Source organism: Palaemon carinicauda, chromosome 41 (assembly GCF_036898095.1).
Source record: "Palaemon carinicauda isolate YSFRI2023 chromosome 41, ASM3689809v2, whole genome shotgun sequence".
In the NCBI taxonomy this organism is placed as follows: Eukaryota; Metazoa; Arthropoda; class Malacostraca; order Decapoda; family Palaemonidae; genus Palaemon; species Palaemon carinicauda.
Genome location: NC_090765.1, coordinates 34,337,329 through 34,358,788, shown reverse-complemented (window position 1 = coordinate 34,358,788; position 21,460 = coordinate 34,337,329). Strand labels below are relative to the sequence as shown.

The window sequence follows — 21,460 nt, the reverse complement described above, 5'->3', positions numbered from 1 at the left end:
TCACCCACAGTTTGTTCCCCCTGTTTTTCCATTAGTTCAAGCTGACATAGTGTAAATACATGTGACCTGTATGGAAATTGATAGGTAATTTAGTCAGTTCATGACTTGTTTTCTGGGACTATCGATAGTGATGTGTCTTCTTTATTGGGTTCCAAATTGGGTGACTGTGTTTCAGGCCAGGTAGTTCGGTTGCAGTTAACCAAAGCTGACATTGGAGATGTGACCTTGTAATCTTTGGGTGCCATTGGACTATGCAATAAGGATCATACTATACTTTCTCTGTCATCTGCTGACCCACTTTTGGGTGCAACAGATGGTTACCCTCTGCATAGTCAATCGGACGTTATGCCGACAAACATTCATAGACTGTAGATATGGGAAGTACAGAAGGTGGTTAGCGTTAATCTGGACCTTAGCTCCAATTCCCACATTAAGCTAATAGAGTGAGTTACATTACCAATGCACTATGTGCAAAATGAACCCTACTGAGCAAGCTTACAAAAATAGCATATTATTGAGAAACAATATTATTGGCAGTTTGTATAAAAAAATTAGAAAAAAATACTATTTAGATATAAATCATCTTACGGAGTAAGGTCGAGTACATGATTATTAATTTTATTGGATCCAAAAGCTAAACTAATTAGTTCAACTTCCATAAATCATGACTGAAACCTGATGAGTTTCTCATCACTCTTTTTGATGTTAAACTCTTGGATGGTGATATTGACACTGCCATCTGTTGGAACCAGAAGAGGCCACCATTGATTTGGGAGAAATCACCATATACGTTTTACCCAATAGTTTTTTTTTTTATAGAAACATTCTATTTATTTTCTTGTAAAGCATGAATTACCTGAGCCTCAGCTCTGATCTGAATACAATTATTCTATGTCATATCATATCTTGTTTATCCAAAGATAATAAAATGACTATCATCACTGAGCCATGCTTGTGTTAAAACACAATAGTTCAACAACCAAGAAGGAATTTACATACCAATTAGTTGACAAAATGTTCATTTTACAGAAGAGTGATAACATTTCATGCTTCAATTGTGTATTGATTACTAAATCATGTGATTAAAACTCGTAGTTGGAGGACCAAGTGTTTTTTAGCTACTTGAAGTAACCAGTATTGTGCAAGGGATCAGTTTATAATTTGCTAACATCTAGACTCTGAATCAAGGTAAAAGTTCTCATTAGGCATAGCAATCAGTTGGAGGGATATAATTCAGCCATTCCCAATGATGGCCATTGAAATCCTTATTCAACACAGAAATCCTTTTATCCTGATGGTGATAAGACTGTCAGAACTGGTATCATTAAAGTGTGGATTGCAATGAATGGGACAAATGAAGATTGGCATATCCATGATAGTGATAAGACAGTCAATATTAGTCTCAAGACTGTAAATTGCCTTTTATGCCCAAGACTGTAAATTGCCTTTCATGTTTATAACGTAATCCCAGAGTATCTATAACCATAGCTAGTCATAATGAGAAGCGGAATATTCATTCATAATGTACAGTACAATCTCCCTTGGCCTAAGATTGGCACCAGATTTCAGATTTATTGGGTGGTTGAAGCCTGGAATAAGTAAGCTTAGATAAGTGCCTCATGAAGCAAATTTTCTCTTCATGATAAGATCTAAAGCTGTTGGGAGGCAAGAGCAAGGCCTTCAATGCAATACAGGATGTATTGTATTTCATTCCATGAATATCAAGAAATTGAGACTGTCTAAATTACATTGCTCTATGAATTTGCTTAACATTTTTTTGTAAAAGAATAAAAAACGATAATGAAGTTACAGCTCTCTCAAAAACAAGATCAACACTGAGTTAACAACAATTCTATATGAACATGATCACAAAAATGTATAGTAAAGATGCAGAATGCTTACTGATAAATTAATTAGTCACTACAGCAGAAGCTACACATCATACAAGGAGGAATACTCTCCATGCTATTTCAACTGAAATTAGTATAATGATGATAGCTTCTAGAATTAACATTAGAGAGAAAAATGAAAAGCTTGCAATTCAGCTCAAAATTTTACTTGCTGTACTCACAAGCAAGAGAACTCTAGTCCAAGGCAAATAAAATCATGAGACAAAAGCTATGAAACCACCAAACTTAATTATTTTTCTGGGTCGACCTGTGGCGCCCGGTGAAAAGAGTCCTTCTTATATATCTTTTCTGATAAAACCTTCCAATTATACCAGAGAAAGATAAAAGCATGGAATGCTGAGGTTACTACCCTCGCGCGAGCACCTTTTGGGTGTCGTGTATGAAGCAAAGGCGCGTGAAAACCACTATTCACAGGTTGTCTTCCATTTAGTTAATTCCTTCGTCAAAGGGATGGGCCGATACAAAGGTCCTAGCCAACCCCATCGCCACACCACCACGCCACGACGCGAGCGCCAACTGAACAACATCCTTCTTTTGGAATCTTAAGTGTTGAATTTGTTTGTGGTGCTCTCGGTCTTTTTTTGTCAATCGTGGATTTATTTTGTCATGTCCGAAGCTCCATCTTCACACATTCCAATGTTAAGTACCATAGTTTGTTTTGACAGTTTTTTATTGTACCGGGCTTTTGTTTTATATCCAGTATAGTCTGTTTTATTATTCCCGTCTGGCCTTTCATGGCGGCCATTGTTTGTTCACTTGTTTGGGAATTCATCTTTGTCTGCCCGTTTAGTACTCTGTCACTTAGGTTCTTGGTTAAGTCCTGGCCTTATGCCTTTAGAACCGTTATTATTTTTTTTTTTTTTTTTTGTGTATTTATGCTCATGGTACTTTTTGCTAGCAAGTCCAGCCTACGAACGAGATAGCGATCTAGCTTTGTATTTGTTTAGTATCCGCCCCACCGAGGCGTTCGTCACTCGACTGTGCTATTTATTTTAAGTTTTAGCAGATGCTATTCTTCGATTGTAGTGTTATATGGATGTACATTTTTATTTTATACGTTTATAATAGTGTTGTGTGATTTTTAGTCCTGTTTTTGTGTCCAAGAGAGCGAGAGATTGGGGTCCCCGTTTTCTGTTCGCAGTCACGAGTTACCCCTTTCTCTCATTTTCTTTCTTAGCTCCGGTGGTTGAGCGGATTTCCCGTTTTCCGTTTTGTGCGTTCAACGGGTTCTCCCTCCCTCACCTCTCCCCCTCTGGGTGGATGATAACTTACGAGTTATTTATTTTTCGTGACTTTTCAATTGTTAGCGTTATTTTGGTCCGTGTTTCGTCCTCTCCCCGTTACGGCTTGGGAGTAGTTTATGAACGTTTTCCACTCCGCCTTGAGTTCTACTCCGGCTTGAGGGATTCTCAATGACTTTCGTTCTATTGTTATATTTATATATTGTTTACTGCATGGGACGGGCTTCATATTGTTTAGATACGACCCTCCGGTGGCCCTTACTGCGGTCTCAGGCCACGGCCATATCCACAATAGCCATTGTTATTACAATTGTGTTTTTATTCACAATAATTATTCAGGACCTTTCTTCTGAGGCCGGAGATTGTAAATACGCTTTGCTATGATTTAAGCCTCAGCCTTTAGCTGCGGCTTGGCTTTTATATCTTCACAATTGAATTATTAGCCACAATTGAATTATTCAGGGTATCTCATTATCCTCCGGCTTCACCGGAGGTCGCCCATACACTTAACAAGAAAAAGGAAAAAATCTTATATTTGCCTTGCCTTTAGCTAAGGCTGGTGTTTATATTTATTTTAAGGGCATGTCACTGCTTCCCCGACCCTCGGAGGTCGGCAGATTGCTTTAAGTTATTTATCCTTCTGTCGTTAACAGACATTAGGTAAATTACAAATATACAAACAGTTGGATATTATAGTGCCAACAATGGTATGGGGCGAATAGCGATTTAAACGTTTAGCGATTTAGTCTGTTAGTTTGTACTCGCCTCAGGAAGGCTCGATTTAGACTATATCCTTGTTTATTGGTTACGTTGTCGTTATTCTTCGTTCTTGGTTATTACAATGACTAAAAAAGAAAAAGAAAAAGGAAAAAATAAAAAATAAAAGCAATCAGTTTTTTACTTTCCTTATATTATTGTGTGATGTAATCTTTTATTATGTAACCTTGAGAGTGAGAGCATAGGGTGCTCGTTTATTAGCTCGAGTAAGGGAGGTGAATTTCCCGTTCTCCGTTTTTATACGTTCACGAGTTATTCAGGCCTCCTCTTATTATCAGAGTTGATGATAGTACGTTTAATGTTATACACGTTTTATTGATGTGGTTACTGTTAATATAGCTAACACTATTAGTAGGAACGTTGGTGTATGAGTCATTAATTGGGTTCGTTTTATATCGACACCCTTAGCTCCGCCTTGAGTTATACTCCGCTATAATGGATACTCATTGGGTGAGAACTAGTCAGATATTTGGAGTGCAACGGTGAAATCCGGCACTCAGACTCCGGCTGAGGCCTTTTGCACACGAACCTTTGTCATGTTTGATCTCAATTACACCTTTACGGCCCCTTTTTTCATCGAATCTCCGGCTTCGCTAGAGATAACACAAACATTCATTGAGGTTAATGTTATCGTACCGGTGACGGTCACGATCTCACGGTGACAGGCCTTTGCTACCGGATCTCCCATACAAACAGAGATCAAGCAGACGTCCAGAACCGGAGTTAACAATGTGATACCGATGAGGATTTCACAGTTTCATTATTACGGTCCCTTTTTCATCGAATCTCCGGCTTCACTGGAGATAGCACAGACATTCAGTATTGGGGAATGTTATCGTACCGATGAGGATCACGTTTTCACGTTGACGGACCTTTGTCACTGGTTCTCCGGTACAAACAGAGATCAATTAGACGATCAGAATCAGGGTATGAACCCTTTTTCATGAATAATCACAATTTCGTCATTACGATCCTTTTCATCGATTCTCCGGCTTAACCGGATATCGTACAGGCGATCAGCATTGAGGTTAATATTAGATTTCCTCTGGTTCACGTTGTCACTATGATGGACCTTTGTTTGTATCGGGGAAGGTTACCGGAGCTCCGGTACAGACAGAGATCACTCAGACCACGGGTGGCCAATCTTTTGTTTTACCTGTAAAGGAAAGGATTTAACAGGAATACAAAAAATATATGAACGTAACTATGCCTATATTTATGCATATATTTAATTCTAACTATGTATAAATATGGATAAATATCCATACAACATCGTGTTCAAATAGAATTAAATTAATTATGCCTATATTTATGCATATTCAATCCTAACTATGTCTAAATATGGCTAAATATCCATACAACATAGTGTTCAAATAGAAATAAATTAATTATGCCTATATTTATGCATAGTCAATTCTAACTAGGTCTAAATATGGATAAATATCCATACAACATAGTGTTCATATAGAAATAAATTTCCACTCAGTGGCGAATGCGCCAACAGTGTCACATTTCATGAATACAAGTGTCGCACTATACCCCAGAAGATAGTACATTAAATGACTTTTCTTTAAAATTGCTTTTTAAGAGTTATACAGCTGATCCCAGCCTGTGAATAGGATCGCTAACCAAAGTTCAAGGAACATCCAGACTTATGTCCCCTTTTTGTTACAGAAGGTTCGCCTGCATGGTTCCCATCAGGATGATGATGAATCTCTCTGGCCTGCAAGAGAGGCTCTCCGCCCTTGGGTATCGAGGTTGGGAAGGAATGCTCCATCTAGAGGTCCCTATCTCCTCGGAGTGTCCTCTCTAAGGTTGGACGACGACCCCATGGACGGGCAGGTAGGTGGGGATGAGTTTTGAGCCTTCTGCTTTGCAATTACCTACGTCACCGACCTAGGACCCTTAAAGGATCCTGATGTTCATGTTACCCTGCATAAACTGTGACGGCTAAAAGCAACACATTCTGGGGAAAACCAAGGGGCTATGACGCAGCTCTAAGGTATGGTGGTGAGTCAGTGCCGTTCAGGAACTCGGATATAGGTGGTACCATAAATCTGGATGGCATAGACGTCCTCCCTCTGGGGGACCTAGATTTTACTCCCAGGTACTAGAATTCCCATTCAACGGATTCGTTCGATTGAAAGAGATTGCCTTGGTTAGCTTAGACAAGGTACCGAAGGTAACGGTATTATTTCCTAAAGGGCAGGCCCGATCTGTCTGGACCAGGATGTTGTCAGCCTGGGGGGTACGATAATTCCAGGCTCTGCCCTTCCAGTTTGACCTCCACGTTTGTTGGTCTGATCGGGTCAGTTGTGGGAAGTACGTTCTGTCTGAGACCTCTATCAGACAGGAATAGATAGTCGGTTTCCCACTCGTCATCACAGCCTTCCTCTGGTTCGACGCCTTTGTATCTGACTCCCCATCATCAGGTGGTCTACCTCACTGATTCCCCAGGTACACAGCCCAACCCCGTTGGGATGTTTTGCCTGCATACAGCCCTAGATCCAAACCCTCAGGCTCCTTTCATGGACACCAGAGAGGAAGCTACAGGAGTAGAAGACAGTCCCACCATCAAGGCGGATCTAGGAAAAAGGGGGCTCGGAGAAGGGAAGGACCTAGATTCACTCCCTCACAACGCGGTGGTCCCGGTAGAGGGAAGACTTTACCACTTTCGTGACCATTGGACCTTCGGTCTGTGGGATCATAGCATAATCTCTAATGGTTTGAGATGAAAATGGCTTCAAGGTCCTCCTCCTCCGCCAGTGACCTTCTCCCAGAAATCCACTCCCGTCCTGAAAGAGTACACCACAAGGTTACTCCAGAAAAAGCAATCAAACGGGATCGATCACTGAAGTTCCGAGCCGCCTGTTCACATTTCCGAAGAAAGGCTTGTCGGTATTGAGAGTGGACCTGAACTTATCAAGCTAAACTCTTTCATTCTCTGCGGCAAGTTCCGGATGTTGACTATCTCTCAGGTACGGACCTTACTTCCCCGTGGGACCGTCATCACCTCTGTCGATCTTACCGACCGCTATTAGCTTGCGCCTATAGCTCGAAACTTCTCTTCTTATCTGGGTTTCCACCTAAGCAGGAAAGCCTTTGTATTCAAGACATGCCCTTCGGCCTCAACATTGATCCCAGGATATTCACGAAACTGGGAGAGGCAGTGTTAGAACAACTCAGGAACCAAGAGATACAGATCTTTGCTTATCTGGCCGGTTGGCTCATTTGGGCCCGGCCGGCCATAGAAGGCAACAGAGCTACGAAGGAATTACTTCGATTGCTCGACATCCTGTGATTTCGGGTCAATCTCCATAAGTCTCGCCTGCGACCATCAGGCCACTTAGAATGGTTAGCCATTCAGTGGGACCTTTCGAAGCACACGTTGTCTCTCCCTTCCAAAAGTAAGAGGAATAGGTTCCAAGATCAAGAATTTTCTCAAGCACAAACAGGTGTCCAAAGAGCCTAGAAAGTATCCTCGGCCTTTTCCAATTCACTTCAGTAACAGATCTCCTAATAAAAGCCAAACTCAAGACATCAATCGATTTTGGAGAAAGAGAGCTACAGTACCTATAAGAAGACAAGGTCTCGAGGATCCCCTCTGTCTGGAAAATGAGACTACGCCCATGGTCCGAACCAAAGAACCTCTCCAAAGCGGTTCCTCTACAATTCCCACCTCCACAAGTGACATTCCATTCAGCCGTGTCTCTAAGTGGATGGGGGGGATTACTCCGAACATCAGATGTTTCAGGTTCTTGGTCACTCGCCATGAAACAGTCTCATATCAATGTTCTCGAAGCCATGGCAGTGTTCTTGACCCTGAAGAGAGACTCTCCTCCGAGGTCGACCCACATCAGAGTAGTGTCAGACAGCACAGACGAGGTACACTACGGCAACAGGGGAGGATCAAGTCACCCAACCTGATTCAGATCCTGGTCACTTTCTTCGCCTGGGCAACAGAAAAGAACTGGTTCCTGTCAGCACCTCACCTAGCGGGAGGCCAGGATGTGAGAGGGGGCTCACTATCCAGGACGAGTCCCCTGGAGTCAGAATTTCATTCCGGTGGATACTCAGGCTCGTTCCAGGCATCCAGGTAGATCTATTCACAACTCAGATCAATCACAAACTTCCTTGTTATGTGACCCCAATCCTGGACCCTCGGGCTTATGCCATGGACGCATTACCCCGGGATTGGAACCATTAGAAGAAGATTTCCCTATCTCCCCCAGTGAATCTTCTAAAAACTTTTACACCGACTGCGCTCCTTCCGGGGCGCAGTGGCTTTAGTACCACCTCACTGCCCAAGAACAGTTGGTTTCCTCTCCTCCTCGAGTGGAAACTCCGTCCCATCCGGATCCCGTTCCTCAAACTGACCCGAGTATTCCAAACTCACTGTGTCAGATTACTCAAGGATGGCCAAAACCCTAACTTTGTAGACTACAGGAAGTTGGCAGCTCGTAGAGACGCGAACATTGAACCGGAAAACGATTTCTTCATCGAATCAGACAAAAGGGACTCGACAATTCGCCAATATGATTCGGCCGTTAACCCCCAAATAGGTGGTCCCCTTGGAAGGTTATTCCTCTTCTCCAAGATACTTCTCTATGTCCGGTCACCACTCTCAGGACCCTTTTTAGCCACGACTGCTACCCGATCGTCTGGCCCCTTGTTTATCAGAGAACAAGGAGGTACCATTTCCATACGTGGTATTAGGCAATAGATCCTATACTTCATTTAACAAGCCAATCCGGGATCATTTCCCCATGCTCATGCTATCCGGTCCGTAGCTACCTCCATCAATTATTTCTAGAAGATGGACTTTGATGACCTTATAAAGTTCACGGGTTGGGAATCTCCTATGGTCTTCAAACGCCACTATCTAATGAACTTACAGGCTCTTAAATACCCAACAGGTGCAGCTGGGAGCCTTATCTCTCCCCAGTGATCTTTTGTTCTTCCTTTCATCCATCTCTTTTCTTCTCCCTCCTACCCGCCACTCGCACCACGACGCCGCTTCCTTGGTGGTTCGTTAGCCCTAAGTTTATTACATATTAGGTTATTATGATTGTAACTATTATTGATTACCGTTGTTATAGGGTTGGGATATTCTTAGCCATGTCAGTTTTGTAGCATGTTTCCTCTGATACTCGGAGGCTTCCCTGTTATCATGTTTGTTTACCTTAATTATTTATGATTTTCTTTACATGGTGTTGTTTCTCTCCCCTCATTTAATTAGTTGTTATTGTTGGGCTTGGAAGGCATTCTCTGGTACATTTTCACCGGGCGCCACAGGTCGACCCAGAAAAAGGATTTTGACGAAGGAAAAATCTATTTCTGGGGAGAGACCTGTGGCGCCCGGTGAAACCCTTCCCCTTTATTTTACACGATCCCACCCTTTCCTTTCCAATCCGTCATGACCATTACAGAAGGATGTTGTTCAGTTGGCGCTCGCGTCGTGGCGTGGTGGTGTGGCGATGGGGTTGGCTAGGACCTTTGTATCGGCCCATCCCTTTGACGAAGGAATTAACTAAATGGAAGACAACCTGTGAATAGTGGTTTTCACGCGCCTTTGCTTCATACACGACACCCAAAAGGTGCTCGCGCGAGGGTAGTAACCTCGGCATTCCATGCTTTTATCTTTCTCTGGTATAATTGGAAGGTTTTATCAGAAAAGATATATAAGAAGGACTCTTTTCACCGGGCGCCACAGGTCTCTCCCCAGAAATAGATTTTTCCTTCGTCAAAATCCCTTTTTTAATCCAAGACCATCTCCTTGAAAGAATAAGAAAGGAGTTAGTGGTAAACTTGCTTCTTGAAATATAGATGCATATGGCAAGAGAAAAAGTAATTGGAATGAATATACTGTTGATCACAGAATGAAATAACATATGTGCAGAAAATGCATAGGTTTGATATTTTTTTTTTTTTTTGTAAAAAGCTGAGTAAGGTTGTCTGATTTTTTTTAGAACCCTCCTCTACTAGATTAAGTGTTTGTTAATGCTTGGATTTATAGCAAATAGTTTTAATATTTAATATGAATTAAAACTTTTTATCTTTGGTAGACTTGAAAGGAGTTTTGCAAGTAATCATGATTTTATGTTTCAGGTTTTGGGTGGTGCTTTAGCTGTGCCACGCAATAAAGAAGAGAACGCATGGCTTTTCAGTACCTCTAGATATCGAGCTCAGCATTGCTCTGGGAATGTTGGAGCATCTTACATGTGGATGGGTGCCAATGACATAACAGAAGAGGGTGTCTGGAGGTACTGGGAATCAAATTCAGTTCTTCCTTGGCAAAGCTTATGGAGAGGAGACGGACCAAATGGGGGAAGTGTGGAGAACTGCCTTGTTATGCTTGCTGGAAGTTTTCCTGCCAGGTGGTCAGACATCGCTTGCCTTGATTCTTATGCTTTTTGTGTTCCTTGTGAATTTGATCGTCTTACAACATTATATCTGAAAGGACCTGCTGTTTGCCCTGGCTCTCCTTTCAATTTGCAGTATATTCTAGGGGAGAACAGAGGGGGTCGCCCATCCTTGGTTGGTTTTTTTCACTCTGATATATTCTGGGATAGTAACAGGAAGATGTGGACTATACAGTCCATAAAAGTAAGTACTGTATACATTCTATGTATATACTGTATGTATACTTATATATTCATATATTATTTTATGTATGTATTTACAGTATATGTATATAGTAATACCTCGGTATTTGACCATAACTCATTCCAAAAAGATGGCCGAACACTGTTTTGTTGGAATACTAAATCATTATTTCACATTGCAAATATTATAGAAGTGAATAATGCATATCAAGCCCCAGTTGATTTGCTAGTAGCATGATATATTAGCATAAAAAAGTGATGAAGTTACATACTTTTTACACAAACAATAAATACAATAACACATAAGGCTCTCAATAAAAATAAAAACATTAGAAGTTATTCTAACATTAGAAAACTTTCCTTTTTGGTTGCGATATGATAGCGTAAGTGGATGGTGGTATGGGGAGGAAAGGAGGAGTTATTGCCGGGAGAGGGAATCCGTACCCATAAAAACATCTAAAATTAAGGTTTGGATTTTTTACCTTTTCTGTCTCTTTGGACAGGGTTTTCTTTTATTAGGAATTGATCCAGTGGTTGTTGCTTTCGCCATTTTTTGCAGAATGTTATGGTAATGAGACATAACATTATCATTGAAAAGGTTTACTGCCCTATTGATGATTATGGTATCAGGGTGAGTTTTTCAACAATATCTTGAACCTCCCCCCACTTAGCAAATATTTCTAGGGCCTTTTCACAAATAAATGCCTCGCTAATGCTATCACCTCGTAACTGTTTCTCATTTATAAAAGTAACAGCTCCACTTCAAGTACCTGAAGCCTTTGCTTCGTCAAAGTAGTCACTTCTTTAGCATCATTAGCTCCCTTTATTATTTTTTTATTCTTCAAAGTGGTCAATATCATCGACTTAGCCATAGATTATTTAAGAGCAAGATCCAAAATACTCTTTCTATTTTTGTGCTTTGCAATGATTTCCTTTTCATTTGTCCTTTTTACTTGACCAATTTCACTCTTCTTCTTTGGACCCATGTTTATTATTATTATTATTATTACTAGCTAATGAACCAAAATAAATAAAAAAGGATACAAAACTAAGATATAGCACACTGTAAAACAAAATATGAGGCAGAGTATATGTTCACCTTCATCCGTTAAGCGTTGTAACTGATGGTGTTCGGCTTGCCAGGCTTTTGCTTGCACTAGTTGAGTACCGAATATTTGTTTGAGAACAGGGCCGTATTTAACTTGAAGTTTTTGGTCAAAAACCGGTTTATTCGAGCTTCAAGACGTTCAAATACCGAGGTTCTACTGCATATATACAGTGTGTATATATATATATATATATATATATATATATATATATATATATATATATATATACATACATACATACATACATACATACATACATACATACATACACACACACACTCACACACACACGTGCACCTGTATTAGACTTAATGTTTTTAATTTTATTATTAAACTAACCCGTACCATTAACTTGACCATTTCGACATAAGCTTTAAATTATATTGGATTCAACAGTTCAATTTATTATAAATTGACATAATTTTTTGCTGAGATTTCTTGTTGATGGTTTTTAAGTGATCTTTAGAACACTAAGAAAGAATGGCCTATTTGTAATGCTTTTATTGCCTTTTTATTTAATTCATGATTTTCCCAGTTATACATTTTAAAAGAAATTTGCAGTTATTGCCTAAAAACTGAATACTATGGTGTGTTTAGCTGAAGTATTACTCTCCCTTCACTGAACAGGAGAAGGGAATGGCCTGGTGGAAGCCCCCCTCTGAGGGAATGTACCCGTTTGGAACCCACTCTTGGACACTGGGTACTGAGGTTTGCGACATGATTGAGGGCGAGACAGTTTACCTAACCATATCTATCTGTGGTAATGGGAAGTTCACTTGTGAAGATGGCACTTGCATTGACCTTGACCAGCGATGCGACTTAAGGGTTGACTGTAAAGACCAGAGTGACGAAGCCAAATGCTCCTTGGTAGATGTACCGTCAGGTTACAGAACGACTATCCCTCCTCCGCCACCCGCTGGCGCAAACTCTCTACCTATCCTATTCTATATCAATATAATTTCTTTTCCATCTATAGAAACTGAGGACCTTACTTTTATGACCACATTGGAGCTTAAACTAAGATGGAAAGATACCAGGCTTAAGTATCGCAATCTTAAAGACGATAGGTCCCTAAATGTGCTATCACAGTCCTCTGTGGCAGGAATATGGAAGCCCAGAGTATTTTTTAGCAATGCTCAAGGCAATGTGTTTACCAACTTCGATGAGGGCTCACGGATAGAGTGTGTTCGTCTTGGGAATTCCGTACCTGGACCACCTCATCTTCCAGAGGAAGGTGAGTATTTTTCTTACAGTTTTTATGATGCTTTCAGACCATGACATAAGTATGGTATGTTTTATATTGCTAAAATATCCTGACTGTTGTTTGGACTTTTTTAGGAGTTCAAAGGATATTAAAAAATCCTGAATTTAAAGAACCCAATTTTTGTTTAATGACTATCCAGGATTCGTTTTGCCGTGGTTGAGCTTTATTTTCTATTTGTTCCGTAACTGAAATACAAACCACGCTATTTAATATGGGTATTACTTTCGGCGTAGCTGAAATGACGAGCCATTAGAATTTTGACGAGGGATTACTAGCTAGGGGGTAGGGAGGGGTAGCTTGCTACCCCTCTCCCCCTCACACACCTGTGATTAGCTCACTTTGCTTTTGGCTCGAGTGACGATCAGACATGTCTGCTCCCACCCTCGCTTACTTTGACAGCCTTTGATCTTTGTTTTTGCTTTTTCTTTTATACAGTGTGTTTGGAAGTTGGCCTCTACCATGCGGAAGTGTCCCGGATTACCTGACCGCCCTTGTGGGACTTATATGTCGGCGGTCGGCACGGACCCTCACACCTTGTGTCCTTTTTGTAGGGGTCAACGGTGTGACAGAAATAAAGTATGTGGTGAGTGTAGAGAGTGGTCTACCTCCCAGTGGGAGAGGTTTTCCCGGCGCCGGAAGAAGAAGTCCAAACGGGATATTTCTCCTTCAGGGGTTTCCTTGAAGAGAGAAAATCCCAAGGACTCTTCTTCCGTAGCCCAAACCTCCTCCGAAGCTCCCACTCGATTGTTCTCTTCCGAGAGGCCGTCGAGTGGTAGCGTAGGCCGTACTTACGTTCACCAACCTCTGGGTTCGGGAGAGGGAGTTGCCTCCCATAGCGAGGCAGCTCCTCCTCCTCCCCCGGGGGAGGTTATTTCTGATAACAATGTTTCTAACAATGATTTGTTGCAGCTTTGGGCTTCCTTGGGGCTTCAGGGTTCGCCCTCCAAAGAAGCCCTGTTTGACATAATCAGGTTGGAAGCTGCTGTCAAACAGTTGCCGGCAGTAGCAGAGGTTGACCCTCTGTCTATCGTCGACGTTGTTGTGGTAGAGGCTTCCGACGAGTTAGGTCAAACCTCTGCTATGGTTGCCGATGGAGCTGAAGGCTTAGTTCCCCCCTCCGAACATCCTTCGAGGGAGAAGCTAAGTCCAACGGTCTCTCCTGCAGGTGATTCTCCCCCTTGGGGGAGTTCACTAACAGAGACTCCTCTTCGGAGGACTGATGATGGTCTGCCTGCTGCCCCCAGAGGACGTATGAGACGTAAGGTTCCCCTTCCTTCTCCCCACAAGGGAGTTAGGAGACGCCTCTTCGGTTCTTCGCCTTCGCAGTCCCCCGCAGAGGATTCTCCTCGCTGTGCACCGACCGATACAGCTGCATCCCTGGACCTCTCTGCTGATCGTTCACGATCTCCTTCATCTGCCAGACCTACTGACCTGCTGTCTCCGTTCCTGGCCACTGACGCGCTGTGGGCGCCCAAGCACCCCGTTATCCAACGGGCACCGGTCCCTTCAGGGCAAAAGGGGCATTCTCACAATGTGAGTAAGTCCCTTAAGTGCCAGGTATCCCCTGCGCGCCATCGTTCTCCTGTGCGCCCATGCGCAATTGCGCGCAAGCGCTTGCCTGATGTTCCTTAGACCTCTCTTCAGAGACATTCTGTTCCAGGGACAACGCGCCAGTGATCTCCTGTTGCTGAGTCTACGCGCCAGCGCTCTCCTGCTCGCCAGTGCTCACTTGCGCGCCAGCGCTCACCTGCGCACCAGCGCTCACCTGCGCGCCAGCGATCTCCTGTAAGCCAGCGATCTTCTCTTTGCCAGCGCACAACTGCGCGCCCTCATCCTGATGCGCGCCACACGCGCCCATGATCTCCTGCACGCCCACGATCTCCAGCTCGCCAGCGCTCTTCACCTGCGCGCCAGCGTTCACCTGCGCGCCAACGTTCGCCTGCACGCCCACGATCTCCGGGTCTGGGCGCAGGAGGGAAGATTCTTTCTTCTCCTTCCCGTCAGCAATCTCCTACGCGCCTTCGGACCTCGCCTGCTCGTGAGCCCTCGCATGCGCGCCATCGCGCGCACCTGTTCCAGCCCCTGCTGTACGCCCTCCTAGAGCTTGTCGAGAACCTGTGCGCCCATGCGCCAGCGAGCAATTACCTCCGCGCGCGCTAGCGCTTGCACACCCTTCTGCGCACCCTCTGCCGTCGCCAGATCGCGCCACCGATCACCTGCGCGCCCGCGCGCTCCTTCACCTGCGCGCCATCGCTCACCAGCGCGCCCACTTTCCCACTCACTATAGATCGCCTGTGCGCAGTCGCTCGCCTGTGCGCAGTCGCTCGCCTGTGCGCCCTGCGTGCCATCGCTCACCTGCGCGCCATCGCTTGCCTGTACGCCATCGCTCTCCTGCACGCCAGTGCTCGCCCACGCGCGCCCTTGCCTTCAACCAGGGAAAATCCCATCGCGCGAGCGCCAGCGCGAACCCCAGCGCGATTCCCATCGGGATTCATAGCACGAGCCCCCGCGTGAAGCTACAGGAACGAGAGCTTCCAGGTCGTCATCTTCACGTTCCTCCCCCCGCAAGCGCAGATCAGCGCGCTCGCAGGAGGAGGGGAAATCTTCGGATAGGTCCAGGAACCAACCTTCTTCTTCCCTTTCTTTTCAGGCAGGCCCAGTTGTAGTTTCTACTCCGAAGGATCGCCCGATCCCCTTCCCTCCAGAGGGAGTCTCTGACAGCGCAGCTGTCAGTAAACAGCTATGGTTCGGGTCCCTTGTCAGAGCTGTCATGCAGGCTTTCAAACCTGCCTTCTCTGAGATGGGCCTCAAATCAATGGCAGCTCCGACCCCACTGAAGAGGAAGAGAGGAGTAGAAGTCGTAGTAACTTCTCCCAGGGCCAAGCTGGCTCCCAGGAAATCCTTGAGGAAGGCTCCCTCCCCCCCAGACTTTCTCTTCCTCTCCTGTGGACGAGGAATTTCCGTCCTCAGGGGAGTCTACCGAGGGGAGGCGTTCTCCCATCGCACCAAAGGGAGAAACTCCACCTCGCGCAGGAGAATCGTCCCGGGTTGGGGCAGAGAAGAGCCCTCAGACTTCGTTGTTGGAGTCCTGTATTCTTCCCAGGAGGGAACCTAAGGACTCTAAGACCATCCCCAATTCATCCTCGAGGATTCAACCAGAGCCAACGAGACCCGCAGAGAACGTCCATGTGTCCCCCCAAGAAGAGCCTTTGGGGACGGGAGACTTTGCTGCCAGTTCTCCAGGAGGAGAGCCACAGGAGTCAGAGCATGCCTTCTGGCAGGTTCTGACCCTGATGAGGCATCTCAACGGGTTCCCGGACCCTGAGATTCCTCTTCGAGAGGGGAAGGACACGGTCCTGGACCGAGTCTTTGGCACCCAGAAGCCCGCTAAGGCCAGTGCGGCTTTACCCTGGTCCCAAGGGGTGAAGAGTGCCAGGGATAAGGTTGAGGGCCAGCTCTCCGAGCTCGCCTCCTCCAGCCGTTCCACTGCTGGCAACAAGCTCCTCCCTCCTCCTCGTATCCACCAGAGGAGGTACTTTGAGATCATGGAGGAGTCTTGCTTAGCTCTTCCCTTACACCACTCTGTGGAAGAGCTTACCAAGGGAGTCCCTCTAGAGAGGCTCTCTAGCCGGCAAGTGTCTTTCTTGGCGACAGAGATCCTAAGTCAGGAAAAGGTTGCGAAGTGTGCCATGCAGGCTACTTCGTGGCTGGACGTCTGGCTGGGGTCTCTTGGCATCCTGTTGCGATCCGAGGACCTGTCTAAGGAAAGCACCAGGAAGGCCCTGGAGACCTTCCTCCTTTTGGGCACCCGCACCATTGAGTTTCTGGCCCACCAAGTCTCGAACTTGTTGGCCAATTCCATTCTGAAACGACGTGATGCGGTGGCAGAGAGGTTCCACACGAAGGTCCCAGCCGTCGAGGTCAGCAGGCTCAGACATTCTTCCATCTTGGGGAGGAATTTGTTTGAGCCTAAAGACGTGGAACAGGCAGCTGAGAGGTGGAGGAAGTCCAACCAGGACTCTCTCCTACATAGGGCTCTTTCATCAAAGCCCTATAAACCTCCAGCACCTTAACAACCTCGCCCGTCCAAGACGACGAAACCGGCAGTGGCGGCAAAGGTGTCGAAGCCCTTTCCTGTCAAAGACAAGAAAGGCAAAAAGTCCTCCAGGGGAGGGAAAAATCATAGAGGGAGTGGCCGAGGCCGCAAACGCTAGGATTGGCAGTCCCCCTGCATGTCCACCAGTGGGGGGATGCCTACAAAGTTGCGCGATCAGGTGGCAGCAACTCGGGGCCGATTCCTGGACGATTTCCGTAATCAGTCAGGGATATCGCGTCCCGTTCACAACATCTCTACCTCCCCTGACAGCGGATCCAGTGTCGTTGAGCTCCTTTGCCATGGGATCGGCAAGGGGGCAAGCCCTACGGGCAGAAGTCAAGACCATGTTAAAGAAGGGCGCTCTCCAGGAGGTCGTCGACGGTTCCCCAGGCTTCTTCAGTCGACTTTCTTGTAAGGAAGGCGTCTGGAGGCTGGATACCAGTCATCGACCTCTCAGCTCTTAACAGGTTTGTCAAACAAACCCCGTTCAGCATGGAGACGGCAGACACGGTCAGACTTGCAGTGAGACCACAATGTACACTGGACCTGAAGGACGCATACTTCCAGATCCCAGTCCATCCATCTTCAAGGAAGTACTTAAGATTCAGCATAGACAACAAGATCTACCAGTTCAAGGTGCTGTGTTTCGGTCTCTCCACAGCACCTCAGGTATTTACCAGAGTGTACACCCTGATTTCTTCGTGGGCACACAGGATCGGCATCCGTCTCCTCCGTTATCTGGACGACTGGCTGATCCTGGCAGACTCGGAGTCGACCCTTCTTCGACACCGAGACAAGCTTCTGGGACTTTGCCAAGATCTAGGGATCATGGTAAATCTCGAGAAGTCTTCTCTGCTTCCAACTCAACGACTGGTATATTTAGGCATGATCTTGGACACCAATCTCCTCAAAGCCTTCCCATCAGACGACAGGATAGCAAGGCTGAGAAGGGTCGCAGACCCTTTCCTTAGATGAAAATAACTCCCAGCCCTATCGTGGTTACGTCTCCTCGGTCACCTTTCTTCCCTGGCCCGTCTAGTTCCAAACCGTCGCCTCAGGATGAGATCCCTGCAATGGCGACTCAAGTCCCGGTGGAATCAAGGACACGATTCCCCGGACGTCTTGGTCCTATGGGTCCTGCAGAACGGACGGACCTTCAGTGGTGGGTGACAGACGAGAACCAACGAAAGGGAGTGGATTTTTTCGTCCTCCCCCCGGATTTGATGCTGTTCTCGGACGCCTCAAAGAAAGGGTGGGGGCCCCACATTCTGAACCACAGGACCTCAGGCCTGTGGTCAGAATCAGAAAAGTGCCTCCACATAAATCTGCTAGAAATGAAGGCCGTATTCCTGGCACTTCAACAGTTCCGACAGTACCTGGCGAGTCACTCCGTGGTGGTGATGAGAGACAACACCACGGTAGTGGCTTACATCAACAAGCAGGGAGGTACCTTTTCAGAGCAGCTATCCCATCTTGCAGTAGAGATACTGAGATGGACCGAAGTCCACTCGATTCCACTATCAGCTCGTTTCATTCCAGGCAAGAGGAATGTGCTCGCCGACAGTCTGAGCAGGGCATCCCAGATAGTGAGTACCGAGTGGTCTTTGGATCGTCTAGTAGCCAGCAAAGTCCTGACTTTGTGGGGTTCCCCGATTGTGGATCTGTTCGCGACAGCTTTGAATTTCAAGCTTCCGCTGTACTGCTCCCCAGTCCCGGACCCCAAGGCACTCTGGCAACAACGGTGGGACAACATCGCTATACGCCTTTCCCCCCGTTCTGTCTGATGAGAAGGGTACTCAACAAGACAAGAATATCGGTCAACCTTTCAATGACCTTAATAGCTCCGCTATGGCATCACGCAGAGTGGTTCCCGGACCTTCTGCAGCTCCTTACGGAACTCCCGAGAGAACTTCCTCCATGACACGAGCTACTCAAACAACCACACACCAACATCTTTCACAAAGCCGTAGCTTCGCTGCGGCTTCACGCCTGGAGACTATCCAGCATCTCCTCACAGAGAGAGGCTTTTCGCAACAAGTTGCTGAAAGGATGTCTGGACACCTGCGAAAGTCATCCGCAGGGGTCTACCAGGCAAAGTGGAGAGTTTTCTGTGGTTGGTGTCGTGGAAGGGGTATCTCTCCACTCGATGCCACTATTCCAGCAATAGCGGAGTTTTTCGTGTATTTGCGGGAGGAAATGCGCCTTTCAGTCTCGGCAGTGAAAGGCTATCGCTCGGCCTTAAGTCTTGCCTTCAGGCTCAAAGGAATGGACATGTCTTCTTCGCTGGAACTTTCTCTACTCATACTAAGTTATGAACTTACATGCCCTCAGTTGGAAGTGAGACCTCCTCCATGGAACGTGGTTCGAGTTCTCAGGTCTTTTAAGAGACCTCCCTTTGAACCATTACGCCAGTCTTCTGATCGCCACCTGACTTGGAAGACGGTGTCTCTACAAGCGAGTCGGCGAACTTCATGGTCTCTCGTATGACATCGCCCATTCAAGGGGATGGGGGGAGTTAACGTTCAGATTCGTCCCTGAGTTTGTTGCTAAGACTCAAAATCCAGGAGTGCCGGACCCTCGGTTCGACTCTTTCCGGATTTCGAGTCTTCCTTCTGTAACAGATGACCCAGACCATCTCCTACTGTGCCCAGTGAGGAGTCTGAGGCTCTATCTTAAGAGAACAGCTGCAATTCATCCGCGGGTGCAGGCATTGTTTGTGAGCACTGGAAGGACGAAGAGGAGGGTCACTAAGAATACTATCTCAGCGTGGATTCGCAGGGTTATCCATCATTCCTTGAATCCTGACCCTCCTCCGTCACGTCGCCCTAGAGCACACGATGTCAAGGGCATTGCTACGTCCCTGGCCTTCAAGAAGAACTATTCAGTGACGTAGGTTTTACAAGCAGGGGTTTGGAAGCGTCAGGCGACCTTCACAGCCCACTACCTGCAGGACGTGATCCACAGGAGGCTCGATACGTTCTCTATCGGCCCTGTGGTGGCTGCACAACAGCTGTTTTAAACCTCAGGCTCCTTAATGGACAAGTAGCAGAGGGTTGAGGGCATTGTTACCCGGTTTTAGTCTGCATGAATGAAAAGGTATGCCTGGCCCTTATTCTTTCTTCATTCTCCCCTCTCTTGGGGAAAGCAGCATCCTTGGTTCTCTGCACAGCTGACCTCAAACCACTGCAGGTAAACCATGTTTCCTTGTGTTCCTAATATTAAGATAATATTGTCATGTCCCCATACCCTTACGAGGTGGTATTGGGAACGTCCTATCCTAGAATTCCATCTAAAGGACTTCAGGTCAACTTCCTAGGACGAGTCACACTTCATTCCTTCACACACAAGCTTACGTAGGCCGCGGTCCTTGCAGAGCAAGGCACTTGCGAGGTGCAGGGACTCTATCATTGAGTACTGACACAATCAGATACCGAGTCCCCGGGCAAAAAGCCAAAAGCCAGTAATGGCTGGGACTTACCACCCTACCTAAGGGTTGAGTCACCCATATTAAATAGCGTGGTTTTTATTTCAGTTACGCAACAAATGACAAATTCGTAGACAATTTGTATTTTTCCTAATTATACAAACCTTAGCTATTTAATCAAACTTGCCCACCAGCCTTGTCCCCTGGGAAGTCCTACCTCTAAGCAAAGTGAGCTAATCACAGGTGTGTGAGGGGGGGGAGGGGTAGCAAGCTACCCCTCCCTACCCCCTCGCTAATTATCGAGGGGGTAGTAATCCCTCGTTAAAATTCTAATGGCTCGTCATTTCAGCTACGCCGAAAGTAATACCCATGTTAAATAGCTAAGGTTTGTATAGTTAGGAAAAATACAAATTATCTACGAATTTGTCATTTTTGCCTACCAATGTTTTACACAAGTAATCTACATTGATATGTTCAGTTAGTCATTATTATTTTTCATTTGTGAAAAGAAAAATAGATTAAATATTAACCCACGCCAAAACTGTAGAGTTTTAAGCACTAAATGATTAAGATTGGTGAAACCATCTTATCAAATTACTATTAATTACTGCCAAGTTTAAAATAAATTTTTTTGCATTTATATATTAAATTGTGTGTAGTGCTGCTTGTTCTTACATGGTATACATACATCCGTCCTTTAATTAGGGAGATTTTTTTTTAATGCAAGCTGGAAACGGTCATTATCCAGCTGGTGAAGGTGCAGGGCGAGGAGTGCCTGCCCCCTCTCCAGCTGGAGAGCTTCACTTTATTTTTGGCCATTTGTTGTTATGAGAACTTGAAATTCTTCTTCCTATTCATCTTTTTTGCATTTTATTACTTGAAAGAATATTTATTGCAACTTTTGTTTTCAATGTAATAATACCCGTAAAAAAATAAAAAAACCATGAATTCTCGCAAGAAAGGCTACCGACCGAAGCCGCACACTGCGCGGCCAGGTAGGCTAACAAACACTGTCCAAATAGCCTAAATAAAAG

The 21,460-nt window shown here is 45.4% G+C and overlaps 1 protein-coding gene across 3 annotated transcripts in view; it reads left to right on the top strand.

Annotated features, from left to right (window-relative positions):
- LOC137632515 (uncharacterized) overlaps positions 1-21,460 on the top strand; it is a 315,753-nt gene that overhangs the window by 271,061 nt on the left and 23,232 nt on the right. For all 3 annotated transcript variants that reach the window (XM_068364480.1, XM_068364481.1, XM_068364479.1), the window contains 2 exons: positions 10,037-10,534; positions 12,270-12,876. In XM_068364480.1, the coding sequence (XP_068220581.1) occupies positions 10,037-10,534; positions 12,270-12,876 (1,105 nt within the window). The remainder of the gene's footprint in view (positions 1-10,036; positions 10,535-12,269; positions 12,877-21,460) is intronic.